Raw genomic sequence first — 23,441 nt, 5'->3', positions numbered from 1 at the left:
AGCGTTGTATCGGAGCTTCGGATGGCAAATTTCCTACCACAATAACAAACTTTGTTAGGTACTCTAATGTATGTGGACTCATTGTGTGTGGATGATGATTTGGAAACAAAACTCATGACACAAATCTAATGAAATTAGCAAAGCAAAGCAAAACAACATCTACATGACAAGAAACATTCTGAAAATGGGTTTTTATAGCCAAGCAAGACCAACGACTACTTTGGGGCATAAAAAACTAGCCGTTGGAACATCAGAATACCTATTTCTAAGTTTGGGGCATTTGGTGAAATAAGTTTGATAATAGGGGTATTTGGTGAAATAAGTTTAAAAAAAGGGGCATTTGGTGAAATATGAAACTAGACTAACGGCGGACTAACGGACCGTTATTAGTAAGGGTATTTTGGGTATTAAGTCATTTGTCAGGGGCATTTGGTGAATTATTGGAACTTGATGGGCATTTGGTGAATTACATCAAAACTCAGGGGCATTTAATGAAATATCCGAATTAAATAATAGGGGTGGGGAAATTTAGGTGGGAAATGGGTAGAATCTTTAGGTATTTTGGTAATTAGATAGAAATGTAATGGTATTTTAGGATAAAATTTATGTCCAAAAATAGAAACGGATACAACAAAAAGAAACGCTTAAAATGGAAACGAATACAACAAAAAGAAATGGAGGGAGTAATTTGTATTTCAATTTAGTCGTTGCTTCTAGGACTATATGCTTCTGGTCCCAACTCCCAAGACAAGTAGCAAAAAAGTTTGTGGTAAGGAGACAAACATCAAACGCTTCGCAAGTGGACATCATATAAGTGGGCATTAGACACTCCACAACACCCCATTTCCAAGTTCCAAATATGTGTTCATTTACAAATCTACGTGACCCCTTCAATTTTACTACACAACGTGGATCCAAATTGTCCCTTAATTCGGATCCTACCAATTACCCGGCCTATTATAAATACAATACGCTTCACATGCATACTTCATCACCAAAAGTAACTTACACTCTCATTTTAAAGCATTCTACTTCAAAGTTTAATTGAAGTTGATTATTATCTTAATCTAAGCCACATCAAAGTTTGTTAATTAATTGTTGTAATGGCAATGTCTATGCAAGTACAAGCCCTTCTTTCCAACTCTGTTGGTGCCTTCACTAATGGCACCTCCAAGGCGTATCCACTAGGGTTTAATCCTCGGATGGCAAAACGTGTCAATTTTGGTGTTAAGTGTATGGCGGAGGAGAAGGCTGGAGGTGAACCCAAGCTTGACTCCGGTGTACCCAAACCGAACCCTACTGTATCTTCACCCACCCCTATTCCAACTCCTAGGCCTCAACCAAAGAAGGTATAAATCTATATACCTTTATGTTCTTAATTAGAAGTTGTTACATTAATTTCAATCTTAAAACTTAATTGTTATGTTTAAGCTAAATTAATGTTTACTAGCATTTCTTTAATATTGTGAGTTGTAACTAGCTAGCTAGGCTATGTTATATGGGTAAGTCTTCTATGAAACCGTCGTACGTATAAGACCTCTAATGCCATCCTTGAAAAATATAATTGTTTGATTATAAAGTGTAACGGTTTGATTAGAAAGTATAACTATTTTATGGATTATAATTATTTAACATAATTATTTCATCACAATGTATAAAAATTTGATTAAAAAATACAACTACTTGGTAAGAAATTGGTCTAATACATAAGACCGTCACATCTAAGTTTCTAATGTTGTATTTGGTGCACATAAATATATTAGTACTAATTTTAGTTTGAATTTGACAGGTAAGCACAAACTTCAGAGACTTGTTCGCCTTTAGTGGCCCTGCACCGGAAAGGATCAACGGGCGCCTAGCAATGATCGGGTTCGTGGCCGCAATAGCCGTAGAGCTATCTAATGGCACAGACCTATTTACTCAAATATCCGACGGTGGATCACAATGGTTCCTAGGAACAAGCATCCTTCTTTCAGTAGCATCATTAGTGCCATTGCTCCAAGGAAGCCGAGCAGAAGCAAAGACACAAGGGTTAATGAACGCCAACGCCGAACTTTGGAATGGTAGAATTGCTATGTTAGGTCTTGTTGCCTTGGCTGTAACTGAGATCGTTAAAGGTGGAGCGCTTGTTTGAGCTAACTCAAATTTTTGATGTGTGACTTGATCTAAGTTTGATATATTATGTATATAGGAAATGAATTATTATGGGATGGTTGATTACAATTTTGGGAAGGGATTAGTTTACTGTAAAATGTATTTGTAAAATACTCCTACGATGATATATAGTTATCAATTCTTAATTTGAATTCATTTCGTTGAGCCACACTTAGTTCCTTTTAATTTTGCTTTGGGTTGCTTTTTTTTTTTTAGTTCCTTTTAATTTTGCTTTGGCTTGCTTTAAAATTTAAAATTAATTGTCCTCACGGATGGTCATTCGTATGGTGGTTGTTTTCGGTTGACTAATTCAGTGATTTGGTTCCAAGTTTGCAACTCTAAATTTTTAGTGAGAATCATTTCAAGTGGTTTATTTCTTAGATCAACTGGTTGTGAATGTTTAAGTGTCTTTATTTTAAGAGAAAATTTTAGATTAACAGTTATGAATACTTATGTAGTTATATATGTGTCTTTATTTTAAAAGGAAAGAAAATGAGAGAATCCTAATAACTTATACTCTTCCATAAATTTTATAATATTGTATTTTCGGGCATCAATTGACATTCACACCCTATGATAAATATTAAATATGGATTACAATCATGCATTTCATGTTGCATTTGTTTAATATTAAGTCAATCTCATGTAGCTGAACAGCAAGTCAGACACAATTTATAAGATAAAATTAAGATTCGGACTCGGACTCGAAAGTAATTAACAAGCTAACTTTATTCTATTTTGAACATACACCTTAAAAAATGGTGAAAAAAGAGCAAAGCCAAAAGAAAAACAAAGCCACACAAGTAGAGTGATTTCCACCAATAACAGGGGCGGACCTATGGATATCCCGTATGGTCCATAGGGACCCCCATTATTTTTTTAAAAAAATTAGAAAGTATTTGTAATTTAAATAAAATAAATAAAATTGTATTTGTGGTCCCCCAAACAAGTCAGCAATAATATGAGAAGGAGGAAAAGGTGGAACAAAATTCCCAACTTTCAAAAATAAATCACGTGAAACTATAAGAGCAAGATTATTGAAGAGGATTTATATATCCTCTCTTCAACTCTCTCTCTTTTTCTCCTTTTGACACATCATGTTCTCTTTCTTTCACATCATTTCCCACTATCTTTTTTGAGGGAATCATTTCCCACTATCTCCTTCCTCTTCATCTTCCTATTTCTATTTTTTTTCCACACATTAAAGAGGATCCTCTCTTGTTTCCTCTCTCCTACTTTACATACCCCACTATATATTACGGAGTATCTTTTTTATTAAAACATTTAATTTAGGGATAATTTCAAGTGTTTAGAAAATAAATTAGCCTAATATATCCATGCTCTGAAGGGAGTTAATAAATTTGTCTTTTTCCTAGTCCCAAATTGAATACTTCCAAAACTCATTAATTATTAAATTAAAAATAAATTAAAACCCAACTTTTTCTTGCTTTACCAACGACTGTTTTTCCCATTCAAGGTTTCTCATGAATCTCGGAATCTCTCACAATTCACAAATGGGTTTTTGAAAATAATCTCTCGCATTCTCACAACGACTTGTTGTTGCCGTCTGCTGTGCTCTACGCTGTTGTTGATTCCGCGCCTCCGCGGCACCGCCTGAACGGCTGGACCAGTGGACCGCCTGCCCCACCCCAGTGCCCCTGCCTGACTGCCTCCACTCAGCGCGGCGGCTCCGACAGTCCCGGACCCACCGTTCTTCGTCGTCGCCATTCCAACTCGCCGGTTGCTCTTGGTGATTGCCTAATTGGTCCTCTCAACTCTTAATTTTCAGTTAAATAATTTATATGGTTCAATTTTAATTAGGTTTTCTTTTTTGCAAATGAGATTTTGGGTGATTTTAATCATAAAATTAAAGTAATTGGTAGTCAGTATTAGAGTTATGATTTGGGTTTAAGATTAAAAATTGACTAGCAATTTACATTAGTGAAAATACTTACAATCTTAGAGAACTCAAATTTTGGTGATAAACAGGGGTTGGGCAATTTCGCCAATGTTGTTCTATAGAGGATGATGATGATGATGGGGAATGCAACTTTATTTGTTACCAGAAGTTGAGGAGAGATGTTTTGTGGTTGTGTTTGATTCTATAAGTATAAGTGTATGAATCTATGAAATGTCATGGAAGTTTAATTGGAAGATGAGCAGTGAATTGGATGTTTTATCTGAAAAATGATTCTCTTAGAAACCAATTACGAACTGAAACATACTCCCTCCGTCCCAAAATTATTGTCTTGTTTTCTAAATTGGGCGTCCCAAAATTATAGTCCTATTTCTAATTTTGGCTAGTAAGGTCCCCACTTTCCCATGTACTATATTAATTAAAAATGCATTGAAAACCCCACACATGTACGGAGTAATATATTACATTTTTCCATGTACTATATTCTACTTTTCCATGCTATTCAATCATCATTTGTACTTTATTCCACTTTTTCCATGTATTATATTCCATTTTTTTTAAAATTCGTATTTTTTGTCAAACGGGACTATAATTATGGGACGGAGTGAGTATAAATCTGGTCAGTATCATTGTTAAGGTGTTAGTGGTAGTGTATGATCGTTTGGATTATTGAGTGTTGAATTTAAATATTTAAATTAAATGGTAGTCAGTATTAGAGTTATTAATTTTCTGTTTTTTTTAATATATTTTCAAATAGTTTTATTGTATCTTATGAATGAATTTATTATTTTGAGTTTTCAAATTTATAGTTGACTTTTACTTTTGACTTTTACTTTTGACTTTTATAGTTGACTTTTGTAGTTGACCTTTTTTTTCCAATGAAGTTGTATTTAATTTTGGACCCCCATTTTATAATTGTTGGGTCCGTCCCTGACCAATAATGTTTAAAAATGTCAAAATTCTCAAAATACGCCACATTTTTAATTAATTCACATTCTACCTGGTCCACGTCAACAAATAAACTAGCCAATTTTTTAAAAATGAAGCAGCACAAAACCGCTAATTGAGTTAGCGATTTTGTTATACAAACCACCAACTGAGTTAGCGGTTTCAAGTTTCGTGAGTCGTTAGTTCAGTTACCGGTTCTATTGTTACTCTGAATTATTATCTTCTCTTCCCCTGCGCGCTTTCACTAACAATTGGAGAAGGATTTAATTTTAATAAATAAAAAAACAGAGCAACTTCCTTCTTCCGCAAAGACGACAACTTTATGCAACTCCACCCACCGCTCACCGCCGCCCCAAACATCTCGCTTACCGCCTTCCCTCACCAACCATCGCCTACAACTACCCCTCGTCTCCGAGTTTGTCCTGTAGCTTTGCCTCTGCACCACCCAATCAATAAAATTGATCTTTAGTTATGGTATGAGCTTGCTTATGTCACTACAAGAAATTGTACCATTAATGTCGGGATATCCCGTCGCTAAAGACCAATAGTGGTGGAATTTCTTGTTGCGAAGCCGTAATAAAAAGGGGTCGTTATTAATGGAAAATATATCCCGTCATTAGCCCGTCGTAAAAGGCATTTGCGACGGTTGTTTCCGTCTTTATTTGGTTGTTAAGCCCGTCGCAAAAGGCTTGTGACGGGATTTTTGACCCGTCATTATTGGATTGCCATTAATAATACAAATTCTTGTAGTGTGTTTTGGGAAATCACTACAAGAAATTGTACTATTAACGACGGGAAATCCCGTCGCGAAAGGCCAATAATCGTTGATTAACGACGGGATTTCCTGTCGCGAACCCGTCATAAAAGGGGGCCGTCGTAAACTCCCGTCCTTGTTTGGTTGTTAGCCCCGTCGTAAAAGGTTTTTGCGACGGGATTTTTGACCCGTCGTAAATAGGTTGTCGTTAAAGATACATATTCTTGTAGTGAATTTTGTCCTTAACGGTAGGAGGGAAATTGAGGATCTTGATTTCAACAATGTAATTCTTTAATTTCATACCTTTTTTCCATTATTTTTTCCCCAATCAATTAATTAAAAATTGAAGATGAAAATCAGTTTGAAATTTTGAATAAAATTAAAGATGTTTACCGGTACGGTACCCGCTCAATTGAACAATTAGTAGTAGATGTAGAGAAACAGGACGAAGTTGGTTTGGCACCAAAACTCAACACTTTATTTTTATCTTTTACACGTGCTATGATATCTTGACTCTTGAGGTTATATACAAATTCTGCTAATTGCTCTAGAGGCTGAAGAGAGTTATAAACTGCTATATGAGTTGGCGGTTTAGTATAACACTATGGGAAAAATATATTTTACAAGTTATTGTCAACATGGACGGTGGATTGGAAATTATGTAGATAGAAGGACATATATTCGGAATTTCGACATCTTTAAGCATTTTTGCCGAAAATCACTGTACACAAGCACACAAGGGGGGAAAAAACAAAACAAAACAAAACAGAAAATAAAGGAAACAAACTAAGCTACTACAGAGTACTACTGCTAGGCTGTGAAGAATGTTCCATCGCACATGATAAATTCTTGGCCGAGCAATTCTTGTGATGTCCTCCAATAAAGTAGCACGAAGATTTTTGGCCTGACCGTTGTTAGAATTTTGTTCTTTTGATTGAATGGCATGATTTATTAGTCAATCTGCCACCCGATTGACATCATATCTCTATAACAATGGCTTATTGTAACCTCCCGCGAGTCCCACCTTTCTCTCTTCATCAATTCTTTGCATGATCCAATAATATGGATATAAGGGGATTGTAGCAATATCTTTTCCATTAGTATACATACTACGACCTCCGAATCCACAGACAATCGAACTTTCTTGTACTCTCCTTATTGCCATGCCACCAATAAGCTTAAGCCTCATAGTACCACAAGAAGCTCTGCTTTAGTGCTTTAGTGCTTTAGTACAAGTACAAAGCCACAAGAATTTCACCAGCCGACCTCGGGTTCCCTTTTATTGCCCCAATTGGGTTGAGCTTAACCCATCATTCTCTAGCAAAAGACCACCTTACATAGTTACCATCACTCTTTGTCACTTCAATTCACAACCGCTAAATTAACATTCCTCCACTTCAAGTGCTTTTGTAATCTCTCGTTTCCTAGCCATCATAAATGCACCTTCATCAATCAATATATAACTCATCTTACCCTAAAACATTTACATCTTTCAACTTCATTTCTTTTATCCAATTTTTCTTATATTCTTTTAATACACCAACTCTCTTCTCTCATTTATCTTAATATTTATACAATCGGAATCGGTAAATGTTAACCAACATATATACGTAGATAAGTAACACAACGCTAACCCGGCCGTACAGGGGCGGATCTTTGTCCTGACAGTTAATGGGCCCTAGGCAAAAAATAAAATATGGGCCCCCGTACGTACTCGTAAAAAGTAAGATTTTACATTTCTATTTAAATAAGTTACTTTTTTACTATTCTATAGGTAACAAGATTTTTAACACAAGTAAATTTTATAGATATTTATTTTATAAAAATAATTTTTTTGGTTTTTTTTTTACAAACTGATTCTGTTGAATTATAGATGACAACCAACTCAAAAAATTGCATTACATAAAACTGTGGAGGAAAAGACTTAAACATATGAGACATAGAAAGTAAAAAAATAAAAGGAAATATTACCTATTATTAGGGAAAGGTATTTAAACAACCCATGTAGTCCTGTATGAAGAATGTTTTTTTAAAAAAAAGAAAAGAAAAGAAAAAGGAGAGTTAACACAGAAAGAAATAAAAAAAAGGAGGAGGTACTAAATTGTTACTAAGAATGATCGATCCCAAGTTATGGGCCTTCATGCACCTAACCATTACCGCTGGAACAACACACTTTTTGTTTATTTCAATTAAGACGTTTCCTATTACTCCGTAATACAAAATAACTGGGCGGTGATCTATTTAGGGCCCCTTTCGGCCCTGGGCCCTAGGCCGTCGCACCCCTGGCCTATGCCCAGGGCCGGGCCTGATCTTTGTTATGGTTGGGGTGGGCCTGGCCCTCCGGCCGAAAAATTTTGTAGTCTATTTTTAGTTACGCCCCCTAAAAGTTATTTATAATTGTATAATTACATCGTATATTACTTAATTTTCTACCGGCCCTATCATAGAACAGTTCAAGATCCGCCACTGCGACCGTGCACTTCCTTAAATATGGAAATCTGGGCAATTATTGACTATGCCATATTAGTTATTCGTTACGCTACGTAATCAATTTTTAAACAATTAGGCCAACTCAAGTATTACCTACCTTGGCTGCCCACGAATTACGAAATAATGCAATCATGAATCATGTGACCTGAATCCTGAATGCATGGAATTCACACATTGACTTTCCATTGGTCTTTGACGAAAACCGTATCAAATGCTATGAATGGAGTATTGGGGCGTATATACAGACTAAAATGATAAAATAAAATATACTCCCTCCGTCTCTTTTTGTTTTTTACGTTTGACATTTTTCACGCGTTTTAACGATTAATTAATTTGCATCGAGATTCCTCAATTTTTTTATTTAAACAAGATAAATTACGTTTATTTATAATGTTTTCACTTTTATCAAAATTCTGATATTGGGAAACGAGAAAAATTTAATGTCCCAATGAAAAAGTGTGAGAGATTAAATGATCCAATGAATTTAATTGATTAAAATATTAATTGGACACAAATTTTGATAGAATACTAAGTCATTTATGTGATAATATAAAAGGAAATGTAAAGAACATTTTGAAATACCCAAAAAGGAAAACGTAAAGAACAAAAAGAGACGGAGGGAGTATATTTTATTCCAATATCAATACAAATTCCAATACCTTATTTATTTTACGTGTCGAAGAAATTGATCAAATTAGTGAAAGTCATCCTTTACACTTTATAATCATCCTCTTTGGAGTTGAATGAATGCAACTTAAATAAAATAATTGAGATTGAAGTGAATTGAATTGGACATGACATATTTGCCTCTAACATAATAAGACCAACATAATTAATTCATTCTTTAGCAAAGTACAGGAGATCTCTCTCAAGATAATGATATTGTGAATTGACTAAGGAAGCTTCCACATAATTTTGATTTACAAGGTTTGAGCACATTGTGAAATTACTTTGTTCAAAAGGTCTTGCAAATAAGGTGTATAATAAATTTAGTGTCTACTAAAATAATTTTTATCCAAGTTTTTATAACCTTTATCTACTTTTTTATAAATTTTAATATGTTTTAAGTAACTTTCATATTATAAAAAAAATTGATAAATAAACATTTAAAAAGAGTTAAATACGAAGTAGTTAATTTTAGGATAAATTATTTTTTACCACCTAAGAAAAATTGAAAATTGTTTTTTACCACCTAAAAAACTAAAACTTGTATTTTACCACCTATTTTTTTTTTAAAAAGTTGTTTTTTACCACCTGAAAAATAGAAAAATATATGAAAATGTTATGTAGGGGGCTACAATATAACGGTAATAATTTTTATATGTTATATTCTTCCACGATTTCATGTATTTAACTCTCTTCTCTTTCTCAACTTCCTTATGTTCCATGAATTTACATAATTTCTCACCACCATTAATTCACAAAATTGAAAAAATTTAATGAAAGTAAAGAGAGAAGAGTGAAAGTGTTAAAGAAAATCACACAAGGAGTGTAAAAATTAGAAGGAAATTGAATTAGGTAGCCATACATAAAGGTTTCATCTATTTTTTCGCTTTTAGGTGGTAAAAAATAAATTTTAATTTATTTTTAGGTGGTAAAATACAAGTTTTGATTTTTTTAGGTGGTAAAAAACAATTTTTCGATTTTTATAGTTGATAAAAAAATAATTTGTCCTTAATTTTATACATCTAATTTTGGATGAAGTAATTTTCATTAAAATGAAATTTTATCATTAAAATATAAATACGGAGTAAATTATAAGGATAACTTTAAACATTTAAGGTAATTTTTACTCGGATGCACTTATAAATAAATAAGGATTTGTGTTTAATGAGTATTTTTGATAGGCAAAGAAAACGTCTTTAATTACTGGATTTACTAAGTTCCAAATTTCTGGCAAATGTATTTACTTGGAACAACGAGCCACTTCATACCCACGTCAGAAAGCGGCCACAAAGTGAATCAAACCATTCTCTCTCTTTCTCTCCCCAACTCAGAACTCAGAACTCAGAAGACTGGAGAAGAAGAAAAACCCCTTCTTCTTCCTCCAGTTTTCTCAATAAAATAAAATTAAAAAAAATAACAAAAATGGCAGAACCCCAGAATAACAGCAACAATTCAAACCAAATCACAGCCAAAGTGACGGTCCCACCATACATGAAAGCAATTTCAGGTTCAGTCGGAGGGATAGTAGAAGCCTCTTGTTTACAACCGATTGACGTCATCAAAACCCGGTTACAGCTTGATCGGGCTGGAAATTACAAAGGGATTCTTCATTGTGGGACAACTGTTGCCAATTCTGAAGGGGTTCGTGCCCTTTGGAAGGGTTTAACCCCATTTGCAACTCACCTTACTCTCAAATATGCCCTTCGTATGGGTACCAATGCTGTCCTACAATCAGCTTTGAGGGACTCTGAAACTGGCAAAATCAGTCATCAAGCTCGTTTGTTTTCTGGGTTTGGTGCTGGTGTTCTTGAAGCCCTCGTTATTGTCACCCCTTTTGAGGTTTGTTACTTTTTTACCCCTTTTTGGTCTTATTTTTGTGGTTTTTGGTTTCTGTTTGATTATTTTATATGTTTAAATGGGTTGTTTACTTTTGTGGAATTTTGGAAAGTGTTGATTTATTTTAAGATATTGTGTTTTCCACTTATTGTTGTTGTGATCCATGAGGGGCCTCAAACGAAAATGATATAAACGAGATTATAATTTAGTTCTTTGGAGATTGATGAATTTGGTTAGTGGATATTGAACTTTGACTGTTTTAGTGTTTTGGATTTTGATTGTGAGGGAATTTCCCATTTTGAATTTGTGGTTGGTTTTGCAAATGGGTTGTTTTGTAGGTCCTGTAGGAATGCCCGTTCTACTACGCCGAATCCAAACTAATGGTTGTTATTGTAGGTTTTTTTAAGAGGGGTAGGTTTTGATTTATTGCATTTTGGTTTGGTTGTTGGTGGAGAATTATATCTCTTTTTGGTTAGGTTTGCTTCATGTTTGTCGATCCCTTGGAGGTGAGAAATCTCAGGTTCGTAACAGTTATAAACGTTTTACTCAATTGGGATGAATTTTGGGGGAACTTAACACACTAGTTAATTAGTTTTTACTTTTTAGGGATTGAAGTTGATCCGGTGGTTTCTTTTTCTAATGGGTGCTTTGATTTAATTTATTAGTAATATACTTTGATGGTTGAATTTTGGTTGAGTATTGACTACTGAGGCTTTCTACGTCTGGTACGATTAGTGACCTTTTCCTTATTCCTTCAAAAAAAACTTGGAACTTTTTCTTAAGTATCAATATTAAATTTTCCAGTTGCAATTAAGTGTCATGTTTTCCTTGTGGTTGGATTGGATTTTGGGATTTAAACTACTGAGGTGGGGACTAGGGGGTAGAACTTCATAAGTGCCAAAGATATCTGAATTCAGGTATTTGTTATTGGTACAATTTCTAATCCAAAGATGTGTTGCGACCTTTGGGATTATTCCTTAGACAATTTAACATCACATAGCTACATCCTCACCCAGGGCGCGAGGAAATCAGTAAGATGGCACCAACACAATCCCAAAATCTTAAATGTCCACCTACTTATTGGGCCAAGCTGCGTGGCTGTGAATTGTACATGGAAAATCATATTGCATTTGGTGTTTACATTTGCTTAAAGACATATGTGATCTATACTGTTCTAGTGAGCAAAGGTTTAGAACCAGGAAACTGTTTTGTGTTTGTGCATCGATGAGATTATAATAAAGTCAGTTTGTCATGAGCTTTGTTAGCAAGGATACAATATTCTTAGGGTTTTGAATTGTATATATCTTTTAGAAGCTGTTGTTGCCAGGTTTATGCACACTGCCAATTTGTCAAATAGGTCCATTGAAACTGAACCACATGTGCCAATTCGTTTCTGCCGCATTAGTTATGTTTGTGGGAATAAAATTCAAGGACAGAGGGGGAAATAATTTTGATATGTTATTTAGCCTCAAGGGCATAGCATTTCTAGTGAATAAGAATGATGTAAAAAAAAGAGTTTATGTTGTGAGTATACACGTCAGAGGAAAATAAAATTAGCTTAATATTCTTTTATTTCGGAAGATAAGCATAATCATGCTTCAGAGTTGTATGTTCTTTAGTGAAGGGTTAGTCTGTGTGTGACTGTGCCTATTCACATAGCTGTTTCCGGGTTTACCAACACTGTCAAATCGCATCATCTTATAGTTTGAGACACACATGTCACCTTATTATTAAACTGTATGTCCCATATCTTTGGTTTCCTTATAAAAGGAAGCTCTTTGTGGAGGTGTATCTGGGCTGTTATTAAATTGCTGGTATACGTATACTCCTGTTATTTTTTCCACCTTGTCTGTAGCTGTTTACTTCTTTTATTATTTTGAGGAACTATTCGTATTTTTTGTTTGGTTTTCTGGACTCCAGAAAAGAAAGACGTTTTGGATCACCTCAACCTTTTCTTTCAGACTCTAAGTCTATAGTTGTATTTTTCACTGTCTAGTCTAGAGTTGGTTGGAATTTGACGCAGTAACCAGCTAATCACAGCTACACAACATTAAGTCAATACTTCTTAAGAGATTCCTATTTGGCAGGGTGTGGAGGGGTTGGATTACCTTTGTGGTAGCAGGGAGGCTGTTTGCAATTGACCAACCTCTTCTTCACGATATTAAAAAAAAAAAAGTGCAGGCAGTATATTAGTAATTCTAATATTTCCCTGTCATCCAAAGTGAAAGAGTAGTGAATCAGTGACTCCATTATAAAGCACTAGAAGTCGATAGTACTCGTAGGTCATACACCTCGTTGTGAATTCAGCCTACGCATCTTTGGTTGATATTTTCCTGCAATTTACATGAATAGGGATGGAGACAAGGTCTCTAAAGATTAGCCGCTGTTGTTTGTGACAACTGTGTAAGACTTGGTGTGTAGGTTTGTGGGTGTTTGGGACTTTGGATAGTGTCAACTGTTATTCTTGTGGATATACTGACATCTTGGTTATCTAATAGAGCATCATATAGAAATTTGCAGTTGAGTATACTGGTATGAGGTGGCAAGTTATAGATATGTAGGGCTAGTTGGTTGACATTCTAATGCATGGGAAGTTTCATTTCCTAGGAAGTGAAGAGCAAAGAGGTTGTTTGGTTGACATGAGCATAGGAAGTTTCACTTCCTAGGAAATTCTACTTCCCCAAAAATGGGGGAAGTTGCTTACCTAGTCTCCCCCCTAGGTAAGTAGAACTTCCCACGGGAATTCTAAGTTCCTATGCTTAACCAAACAAGAGTACTCAATTCCTAGGAAATTAATACACATGGGAATATAACTTCCAAAGTGCAACCAAATATCACCGTAGATTTTAATCCTTGCTAGCTTAAAAGGTGTTTCTGGTGATCTACGGAGCATAGACTTATCTATTCTTTCTTTCGCTGACAAAAGAAACACTCCAAATTAATCGACCCTGCAGCACTACTCCTTGATAATCCCATAGAAAGAAGTCAACGACCTAAGGTTTATTTGTAATCATGTATGAAAATGGCCAATTATAGTCACACATTCTCTGTATAAATTTTGTCCTTGATGCAACTTTCTTACTTGTTCATACTAGCGATGTATGAATGATAATGTGGTATCTTCATTTGGTATGGATCTATGTGCTTGCTATGAATAGACAACTGTTATGAAACTTGGATTTTTCTACTTTTGTTGGTTGTTTGATTAAAATGTAAAATGGCTGCACTGTCATGTTTTGCAAGATTGTGTCTGCAAAACTTTATCCTTGTTGAAATATAGTTTCACTTTAGAGCCTGTTGTATCACAAGGGCAGCCAATCATAGAGGGGAATAATTCATACTCGAAAGGGAAGAATGGAGGGATAGCTGGGAGATGATAAACAGGGGAACAGCCATATCCTTCCATTAGAGTAAAAAATGGCAGAGAAGAGAAAAATTATGAATCTTCCTTCAAAGGAAATGCTGGTGTCATTTAAATAACACAAAAATTCACATAACTCCAGTGAGTTTCATCCTTCAATTTTTTGTGGCTCTGATGCTATTATTGTTGTACTACAACTGTTTTCTTTAGCTTACATCACGTAGAAAAGTTTCGTGTAGTTACTCAGCACTCTTATATATCAGCCAAACTAAACAATCTATTCCTGCTTCCTCTAGTTTAGTTAAAAGAGTTATGGAGTATATCATCTTGGGGAATAAAGGTTCAGTAAAATAGGTTCCTTTGGTACTTAAATATTTTTTTTTTTTTTTGGAAAGGTATGGTACTTAAAAGTTGTCTATAATAGAATTTAAGCAATCTGCACTGCTGAGTAAAAGATGATGCTCTACAATTTAAATTAGAAGTCCCTCAATGTCCCATGCGTAATACACAGTATGTGACTAGTTGTAGCATGAACATCAGATTGAGAATTTCTAAGCCTAAAAGAAGGCTTTCGCTTTTGAATTTTGAGGCATCCATGGATAAAAAAAAAGTGTCATCACAATGAAGAAATGAGAAGTTGACTTGTGAAGTTGTGAAAGAAGTAGATATGAGCTGACAAACAAAAATTGACCAGGAATTTTGATGGTAAAGACACTGAAGAGTATGCGAAACACGAGTTGTAAATCTCTAAGGAAATGATAGTGGTCAACTTAGACTTTTTTGTAGCTCGATATTTTGCTTTCTTGAACAGTTGAAAAAAAGCTCAGATACTGGTATCTAGATCGATACTTTGTAAGTGTATTTTATGTTTGATGCAGGGAAATTCCTTTTTTTTATTGCATATGTTTGAATATTATCAGTATCTAGCATTTCCAAACTGTGGCTGCTACATTAAATTTGTCTTTTTTGCCATAGGTGGTGAAAATTAGGTTACAACAGCAGAAAGGATTGAGTCCTGAACTTCTGAAATACAAGGGTCCCATACACTGTGCACGTACAATAATAGGTGAAGAGGGAATATTGGGGCTGTGGGCGGGTGCAGCTCCAACAGTAATGCGCAATGGAACTAACCAAGCAGCCATGTTCACAGCCAAGTTCATGTTTGACAAGGCCTTGTGGAAAAAGCAAGAAGGTGATGGAACAGTTCTCCAACCATGGCAGTCTATGATTTCAGGTTTCCTTGCCGGGACAGCAGGTCCCATATGTACTGGTCCATTTGATGTCGTGAAAACAAGGCTGATGGCACAAAGCAAGTCTGGAGGTGATGTTAAGTACACCGGCATGGTTCATGCAATTCGAACAATCCATGCTGAGGAAGGGCTACGGGCTTTGTGGAGGGGATTATTGCCGAGACTCATGAGGATTCCACCTGGCCAGGCTATCATGTGGGCTGTTGCTGATCAATTGATTGGACTTTATGAGAAGCGGTTCTTGCATAATGCACCTTTGTAATTAGCTTTTCTTAAGTCTCTCTTCGCGTGCTTTGTTTTATGAGCTAATTGAGGGCACAAAAGGAGTTGCAAGGGTATTTTTGACGAGCTCGCGGGAGGAAAGCTCTGATGGTGATAGGGATTTATGACTTTGAGCAGCTTAAGAACAGCTTATCTGATTTTGGTGCCGAGAAGTCGTGCTCTCTAACAATAAAAGCCAATTTTTTATGTAGCTATTTATTTCATAAGCCCGCAGCTTCTGAGGTAGATGATGTCGAAAATCGAAATGATGAGTGTAGGTACTAGCTAGTTATACTTACATAGGTGTTTTGGCAAACATTCTGACCAACACAGGCTTGTTTCCCGTCCCATTCATTTGTAGAAAACTGTGATTGGGTTCAGTCTCTTGCTGTAATGCTATGATTGTTGAATGGCAACTTTTTGTTCTATTCAATTTCTTTTTTTCTGTATGAATTAAGCGAGATAATCCATATTTTAATCTCTTCCTGTAGAAACAGAATATCAGCAGTTGAAGTTGGAAAGTCTCCTTTCCTTGGTTTTGATGTAAGGCGTTCTGTTCTGTAAGAATTTCTGCAGTTTACTGTTAACCGTGACTCATATCTGCAACATAATCAGAAAGTTGAATACGGAGTAGCTAGCTATAGGATGTACATCAGTACAGGAGAAATGACTATTGTATGATGAATACTGAATTGTACTATGGTGCGGTTAGAGAAGCACTGTTAGAGAAGCACTGTTAAATTTGTGGTGCGGTTAGAGAAGCACTGTTACAGGTGAAGGTTAGAGAAGCACTGTTACAGGTGAAGGTTGAAGACTCTGGAATTGTACCAAATAACAAATGGTAATGAAGAAAAGTGATTTGATCAAGTATTCCTACTACGAACGGCTGAAATTTTGGAATTTGATCTTAGAGTATTCAAACTACATGTTGGCAACCAAAAGCCAAAAGTGATTATAATGCATGTTTAGCTAGTACATTGTTTAAAATATGTTGGATCAATATAGTATTGGATACTGCTAGGCGAAATTCTAACGTACTATAGGATCAGACATATAAAGCACGAGTCGAATTAATGACATACACTAACAAACTCTGATCCATTAGTAGCAAGAGAAGTTAAAATCCCATGAAATGTAACGTTCCTTGTGAAATTACTTCTCATGTAATTGGTGTAAACCAAACAAGTTGTCAATATCATAGCAACGACAAGTGCACAACTCAAACTTGTCATTGGCTATCACAAGTACTCCATAAGTAAGTGGCACTTCCACGTGGATGTTCAATCCAACCTATCCTACACACCTGATGCCTAGCATCTCATCGCATCCCTTTGGGACTTAGATGCTTGACATTGTCATAAATGACCAAAGAATTAGACACTCATGCTCATCTAGATTCACGAATGCTCATGACCATATGAGTCATAGCAGGTGAAACATGTACATTCACTAAAACCCCACTTGATACTCTCACCCATATTTATAACTACAGATAATTCGGGAGCTAGCCAACTCACATATTCCACACCTGAACATACACCGTTAGTTTAGTTACTTTTCTTACTACTCCGTACAATCTAATTGTTTTTCTTACTATTCTATACAGTCTAATTACTTATCTTACTACTCCGTAATGCGTACTAATAACATAGTGGTAGATTTGTAGTTACCGAGTTATGTGAAATCAAAATTACAAAAATCATCAAAATATTTGGACAAGTGAATAAAAATGGAATGAAAATGTGGCGTTGTCGAAAGGAGGACAGAAGGCAGCGCAAAATAGTAGTGGGCCTGTCCTTTATAAAACCCAAACAATCTTCTTAAAACCCTAACACACTCACCCTTCTCCATCCGCAGCATCGTTCACTTCCATTTTCCTACTGGTATGATTCCCTCTCTCCTCCTGCGTCTCTAAACCCTAATTCTTCACCCCCATTTTGCCCTAATTTGTTGATTTTCCCCCTTTCGAAAAATCACTCACCCGCTCCTTATTTCTTCAATCTTCTGTCTCTGTATCCGTTAATTGATTGATTTTTCTGTAATTGTTTCGTTGTTTCAGTGATCTTCGAGTGTGAAATTTGAACATTTTTATTTGATTGCTGAGGAATCATGTCGGATGATGAGAGAGAGGAGAAAGAGTTGGATCTTAGCTATCCTGAAGTCGTCACCAAATACAAGAGCGCTGCTGACATTGTCAACAGTAATTTTTGTTCATCCTATTTTTATCTGTAAATATATTATATTGTGTTTGAATTTGCTTTATGATTTTCAATGTGAAATTTTGTTTTGTTTATTGATTTTATCAACTTTATTTTTCAGGAGCTTTGCAGCTAGTTGTCGCTGAATGCAAGCCCAAAGCTAAAATTGTTGACCTCTGTGAGCTAAGCGATAATTTTATCCGAGAGTATGTGATTCTTATTTTTATTTTTTTTGTAATTTATGGAAGTTACATTTTAATGGACTATGAACATTTTTGCAATGAATTGGACTTTTTTTTTTAAAATTACCTTAATGCCAACAACGAGGTCTTAAAGTTAAAAGAATAACAGGTTTGCGTTTATTTATTTATTTGCCTTTTTGTGAAAAATCGTCTCATGTTTGGCTGCATTATTTTTTTGAGATTATGGTATTATGAATATATGATGAGAGTTTGTAGTATTTAATTGGTAATTTGATTTTGTTATTTGTTTAAAAATAATGTCTAGAATGTTGAGTGGTTATGCAGTGTTGTGAATGGTGTTTGTTTATGATATATAGGCAAAGTGGTAACATGTACAAGAATGTGAAAAAGAAGATTGAGAGAGGTGTTGCTTTCCCTACCTGCTTATCTGTCAACAATGTTGTTTGTCATTTTTCGCCACTTGCAAGTGATGAATCAGTGCTGGAAGAAGGTGATATGGTGAAAATGTAAGGTTTCTGGTTCGTTCAGTTAATTATGTCGTATGTAGAAACCAAATGTCTAAGCGTTGATCATTTTGCTGAGAATCCGATGTTTGTTTTGATGCAGTGATTTGGGTTGTCATATTGATGGGTTCATTGCTGTTGTTGCTCACACTCTTGTAATTCAAGAAGGACCGATAACGGGTAGGAAAGCTGATGTTCTTGCGGCTGTCAACACTGCTGCTGAAGTTGCTTTGAGGCTTGTGAGGCCTGGAAAGAAGGTATAATCTTTGCCATTTCAAAATCTGTTGTTAGTCTCCACTTCTATAAATCAAACCCTTTTTGTTATTGTCTTTACATATCTGTATGTTATGGTTTTAAGTATTTGCAAACCTTTTTTGATCTGTTAGTGTTGTAGGCTTTCTGATGTGCTTGAACTACAAAGAAAGTCTTCCATGTTTTGCTTTGCACATTATTTTTACCATTTTAAATATGATCCTCTTCTGTTAACAGTTTCTGTTCTAGCTGTCTTTTATATTATTTCATCACCAAACCTGGTCCAAGGATTAGGAAACCTGAACTCCATAGATAGAAAATTGAGTAAGCTGTGCAGATGCTCTGGGCAGAGCATTTGTCTTAGTTGATATACCTGCCTCACTGGTCAGATGCATTGTTCTTGGATTAATGTGAATGTCTTTTATTTTATTTTGCACTTAGTTTCCGATAAGTCTTTTTTACCTTGGAAATATTTTTTTTCCAATATCTTTTGCATGTAAAGAATTATTTGGTTTCCCTTTCTTTTGCTGTGCCCCTATTTGGTCCGTTCCCTGTATGATGAAAACTACAAGAAGCTATGGATCAAGATCCACATGATGCTTTTTTTGTCATAGTTACACTGATGGGAAGATCATTCTTTAAACCTTCAAAATATTTTTTCCAATAATTTTTGCATGTGAAGAATTATTTGGTTTTTCATTTCATTTGGTGTGCTCCTCTTCGGTCCATTCCCTGTATGATGAAAACTACAAGAAGATATGGATCATGATCCACATGATGCTTTTTTGTCATAGTTACACTGATGGGAAGATCATTCTTTATACAGCTGCCTGGCTCCCTCTCCCGTGATATATTTCCTTTAATTGAATGACATATAGCATGGAATCAGGTGTTTTTTAGACCTTCTGTTTTACGAGTTCGAAAACCACTATTATCTTATGCACCATTCATGGTTCTCATTGCGTAATGGATAAGGCAGCTTGTGAAGATGATTACTCATGTTGATTTTCTGCTTTTCATGTGGCCTGTTTGCGAAAAGATATATATTTTCATCTATATGTTCGTACGGAACTAACTACCATATTGCTCCAATGTTGAGTGTCTTGAGACTGACATTTCCTGTACCTCACAGCCTCATGAGGGGTAGGGTCATAGTCTTACTCCTGTTGTGGGGAAGGGGCAACATTGCCGAGGTGATCAGTGCCTTGCATACTGATTACCTGCTTTCATGTTGCCTATATCGTGTTGCCAAATGCGAGGCTTTGGATCAGAGTTGTGTTTGTATCATTTTGCCTTGCTGTGGCTATATCTGTACACGTGCTAGTGTGCTTAAAGTAGAGGAGTATATAGGTGACTGCCCATTGTAATCTCATATGAGAGCTGTCAACTTTAGAGTCCTCCAACCTTTACACTTCTGTTGTTGGCCTGGAGTGGAGTATTGGGGTTGCTCCTGATGTAAGGCAGTGCAACTTTCCCAAGATTATCATTCCCTTGCTTGCTGATAACCTGCTTTCCTGTTGCCAACTTTTCTTTTCCTGCCAAATGCAAGGTTTCTGGACATATTGTTGTGTCGTTTCCTTCTACCTTTCTCTTGCTACATATCCATGTCAGTGAATTTTCTGTTTAAACTTCTCTGACCTGTAAATATGAATCTTGTATAGATCCTGAAGTATTTCTTTCTCCAATTTAACTTATTTTCCTGAAAAATGAGATTTCTAAGTTATTGCCTGCCTTTTCTGAAACTTGAGTAATTTATCATTTGGCTCGCAAATCCATTTTCTTTGCTAGTTTTTTTTTCCCTTTAAATTTAGGGGTAGATTTTATTCCTCGCTTGATTGCTCTACATGATGATCATATTTTTGGCTATTTGGATATTGGTCCAATGAAGCTTATTATTGTCATAGTTACACTGATGGAGCATCATGTAAGTTTCACTTACTTTTCACTGCGAGCTTACACTTTTGTCCTATTCATACATAAGCTTCATGCAAGTAAGGTCAAATGACCACAAAAGAGTGGTTCTGTATCTCTAAGTTGCTTTTCTTTCCTGAAAAGTAGCAAGGAACCTCTTAGTATATGTTGGCTTGCTTGTCTGGTGATCATGAATAAATGTGCTAATGCTTCAAGTAAGTTGTTCAATGTGCTTAGCTCAAATATGCAAGAGTTTAATTGTTTTGATGGCAAACAAGCTGCTTTAATGTATTTGCTCTATATGATGAAGAAAGCCTTGGCTATGGATTATTATCCAATGAAGCTTTAATGTCATAGTTACACTGATAGAGCAACTACCTTGCATGTTTCACTTGGTTGCCCTGTGGAAATCTTTCTAAGTTGCATAATTAGAAAATAGAGGAAAAGCTTTCAAGTTCCAGAAAAACATGGAATTAGAGTTGTATAATACTATTAACTTTTTGTTCTATGATTGTGCTGTTAAGAGATGGTTAAAAGTAATTAGTCGATGTGGGCCAAGAACAATATCTGATTATGATTTTGCAACTGTAACAGTAGTAACTTCGTTAAGTCAGTGACACTAACTTGTTTGGTCTTGTAATAATTTTGTTTGTTAGTTAATTATGCAACAATCTAAGCAACCGTTGACTTGGATTAACCTGTTGGAGTGTCGTTTTATTTACCGTACTGTCTGGTTATTATTTTAATATTAAAAATATGTTTTTGCTTCCTCAGTGTTCTTACTGCAACTTTTTGGTTGTAACAGAACAAAGATGTAACAGAAGCAATCCAGAAAGTTGCCTCGGCTTATGACTGCAAAATTGTTGAAGGAGTCCTTAGTCACCAAATGAAACAGTTCGTGATTGATGGGAACAAGGTTGTATTGAGTGTGACGAGTCCAGATATGAGAGTTGATGATGCTGAATTTGAGGAGAATGAAGTCTATTCTGTGGATATAGCTGCAAGTACGGGTGAGGGAAAGGTAATGCCACGATAATATGATTGAAGTATTTTTCTGGAGTGCTTGGACCTTTCAAATCTAATAGCTTGTGTTTGTCATTTTGTAGCCTAGAATGTTGGATGAGAAGCAAACAACTATCTACAAAAGAGCAGTGGACAAGAACTATCACTTGAAGATGAAAGCATCAAGATTTATATTCAGTGAAATTAATCAGAAATTCCCTATCATGCCATTTACAGCAAGGTTAGTACTGATTCACATTGACTTTATCTTTAACACCTGTGTGCCTTTTATTGTTCTGATTTGTAGTGGGCTTTATCTGACAGGGCTTTGGAGGAAAAGAGGGCCCGTCTTGGACTAGTAGAGTGTGTTAATCACGACCTTTTGCAACCCTATCCCGTTCTTTATGAGAAGCCTGGTAAGTGCTGCAATCATCTGGATTAGCACACAGCTATTACTAGTAAATTATTGGTGCCCATGATTCTTGTATATATTAAGTGTTTCTTTTTATTGCTTATTGTTCTCACTGGTAATGTCGACTTTGCAGGTGACTTTGTTGCTCACATAAAATTCACTGTTCTTCTCATGCCAAACGGATCGGATCGTGTAACATCACATTCTTTGCAAGAGATGCAGCCAACCAATTCTGTCGATGATCCTGAAATAAAAGCTTGGTTAGCGTTGGGAACAAAGACAAAGAAGAAAGGTGGTGGCAAAAAGAAGAAAGGTAAGGAACGCAAACTGTAAAAAATAAGAATTAGGATTAATATTCTCTTTTATGGAGATATAAAAATCTTAGCTTTCCATTGATTTCCAGGCAAGAAGGGCGATAAGGCCGAGGCTGAGGAGTCTGCTGACGCAGCGCCCATGGATGCAGATGCAAGTGGCACAACTGCTGAAAATTGAGAAGATAAACAAAATATGACATCAAATTTTGTTACTTGTTGATTTTCTTTTGTATTTTGCTTGATGGGCAACTCAAACATGTTTAGATGCTGATCTTTAATATTTCGTGTTGCCTCTCACTTCTGTGTAAAGTTCTGGGTTTGAGCCCATGAAATGAATTTTTCTTGATACACAGTGTTGGGGCGTGTTGATTGTGAGCTTGTTTGGTGTACTATGTATCGACTTTTTTTTTGTTACATGGTATATGAAAGGTTGGTCCATGAATGAGGGCCAGTGATAGATCAGCTTTAGTCCCGAGGAAGGTAATTATATGGTTACGCCAATGTGACTGCAAAACTCATGGTTTGATTTCTGCTTGAACTTTTGAAAATGTTTTGTTAATGTACTGTTCTAAAATCGAAGTGTAATTAACCATAAGTTCAAATTGGCTCCCCTTGTGGGTTGGATTGCAAAGATCAAGCCCTTGTGGCTCCCCTTATGGCTCTTTAAACTTTGATTATGTTTTTTGCAGTTCATAAAACTCACATTCTACAAATTTGTGACGTGTGTTTGAAGTTCTGCTCATCTGGCCGCAATTTCTTCTATTGTGAATGTAGTTTTTATACCTAAATTATTACTCGCAATTTATTTAAGGTGAGTCAACCCCTTAAAGGATGTGGACCAGAGTCAACAAGTGACACGTTGTGAATGCTATGTAAGATAGTTGATGCCTAATTCAAGCGTTAAACCACTGTCTCATATCCCTGAACTTTAAATTATTTAAGACCTGTTTGGTATTGGTTTTTATTTCCAGTTTTTTGTTTTTAAAAAACTAAAAACTAAAATATGAA

The 23,441-nt window shown here is 35.6% G+C and overlaps 3 protein-coding genes across 3 annotated transcripts; all 3 read left to right on the top strand.

The window, feature by feature from the left end:
* The first annotated feature begins 985 nt into the window (after positions 1 to 985).
* On the top strand, positions 986 to 2,306 carry LOC110794908 (early light-induced protein 1, chloroplastic-like). Its single transcript, XM_021999877.2, has 2 exons — positions 986 to 1,349; positions 1,790 to 2,306. The coding sequence occupies exons 1-2, from the start codon at positions 1,104 to 1,106 to the stop codon at positions 2,132 to 2,134; spliced, it is 591 nt and encodes a 196-aa protein (XP_021855569.1). The 5' UTR covers positions 986 to 1,103; the 3' UTR covers positions 2,135 to 2,306.
* A 7,886-nt stretch (positions 2,307 to 10,192) lies between these two features.
* LOC110794883 (mitochondrial succinate-fumarate transporter 1) lies at positions 10,193 to 16,071 on the top strand. The gene is made up of 2 exons (XM_021999853.2): positions 10,193 to 10,769; positions 15,103 to 16,071. The coding sequence occupies exons 1-2, from the start codon at positions 10,353 to 10,355 to the stop codon at positions 15,637 to 15,639; spliced, it is 954 nt and encodes a 317-aa protein (XP_021855545.1). The 5' UTR covers positions 10,193 to 10,352; the 3' UTR covers positions 15,640 to 16,071.
* A 1,294-nt stretch (positions 16,072 to 17,365) lies between these two features.
* LOC110794884 (ERBB-3 BINDING PROTEIN 1) lies at positions 17,366 to 22,890 on the top strand. Its single transcript, XM_021999854.2, has 10 exons — positions 17,366 to 17,521; positions 17,698 to 17,838; positions 17,958 to 18,042; positions 18,396 to 18,545; positions 18,646 to 18,799; positions 21,511 to 21,726; positions 21,812 to 21,948; positions 22,032 to 22,123; positions 22,253 to 22,432; positions 22,523 to 22,890. The coding sequence occupies exons 2-10, from the start codon at positions 17,748 to 17,750 to the stop codon at positions 22,609 to 22,611; spliced, it is 1,194 nt and encodes a 397-aa protein (XP_021855546.1). The 5' UTR covers positions 17,366 to 17,521; positions 17,698 to 17,747; the 3' UTR covers positions 22,612 to 22,890.
* The last annotated feature ends 551 nt before the right edge of the window (positions 22,891 to 23,441 follow it).

This window comes from Spinacia oleracea, chromosome 6 (assembly GCF_020520425.1).
Source record: "Spinacia oleracea cultivar Varoflay chromosome 6, BTI_SOV_V1, whole genome shotgun sequence".
Classification (NCBI taxonomy): Eukaryota; Viridiplantae; Streptophyta; class Magnoliopsida; order Caryophyllales; family Amaranthaceae; genus Spinacia; species Spinacia oleracea.
Note: the sequence above shows the minus strand (reverse complement) of the source record. Positions and strands in the feature narration are given on the sequence as shown.

Coding starts and splice junctions, on each gene's coding strand:
- LOC110794883 (XM_021999853.2), top strand. CDS start 10,353: ATGGCAGAACCCCAGAATAACAGCAACAATTCAAACCAAATCACAGCC. Junction 10,770..15,102: donor TTATTGTCACCCCTTTTGAG/GTTTGTTACTTT, acceptor TTTTTGCCATAG/GTGGTGAAAATTAGGTTACA.
- LOC110794908 (XM_021999877.2), top strand. CDS start 1,104: ATGGCAATGTCTATGCAAGTACAAGCCCTTCTTTCCAACTCTGTTGGT. Junction 1,350..1,789: donor CTAGGCCTCAACCAAAGAAG/GTATAAATCTAT, acceptor TGAATTTGACAG/GTAAGCACAAACTTCAGAGA.
- LOC110794884 (XM_021999854.2), top strand. CDS start 17,748: ATGTCGGATGATGAGAGAGAGGAGAAAGAGTTGGATCTTAGCTATCCT. Junction 18,043..18,395: donor AGCGATAATTTTATCCGAGA/GTATGTGATTCT, acceptor TATGATATATAG/GCAAAGTGGTAACATGTACA. Junction 21,949..22,031: donor ATCATGCCATTTACAGCAAG/GTTAGTACTGAT, acceptor TTTATCTGACAG/GGCTTTGGAGGAAAAGAGGG.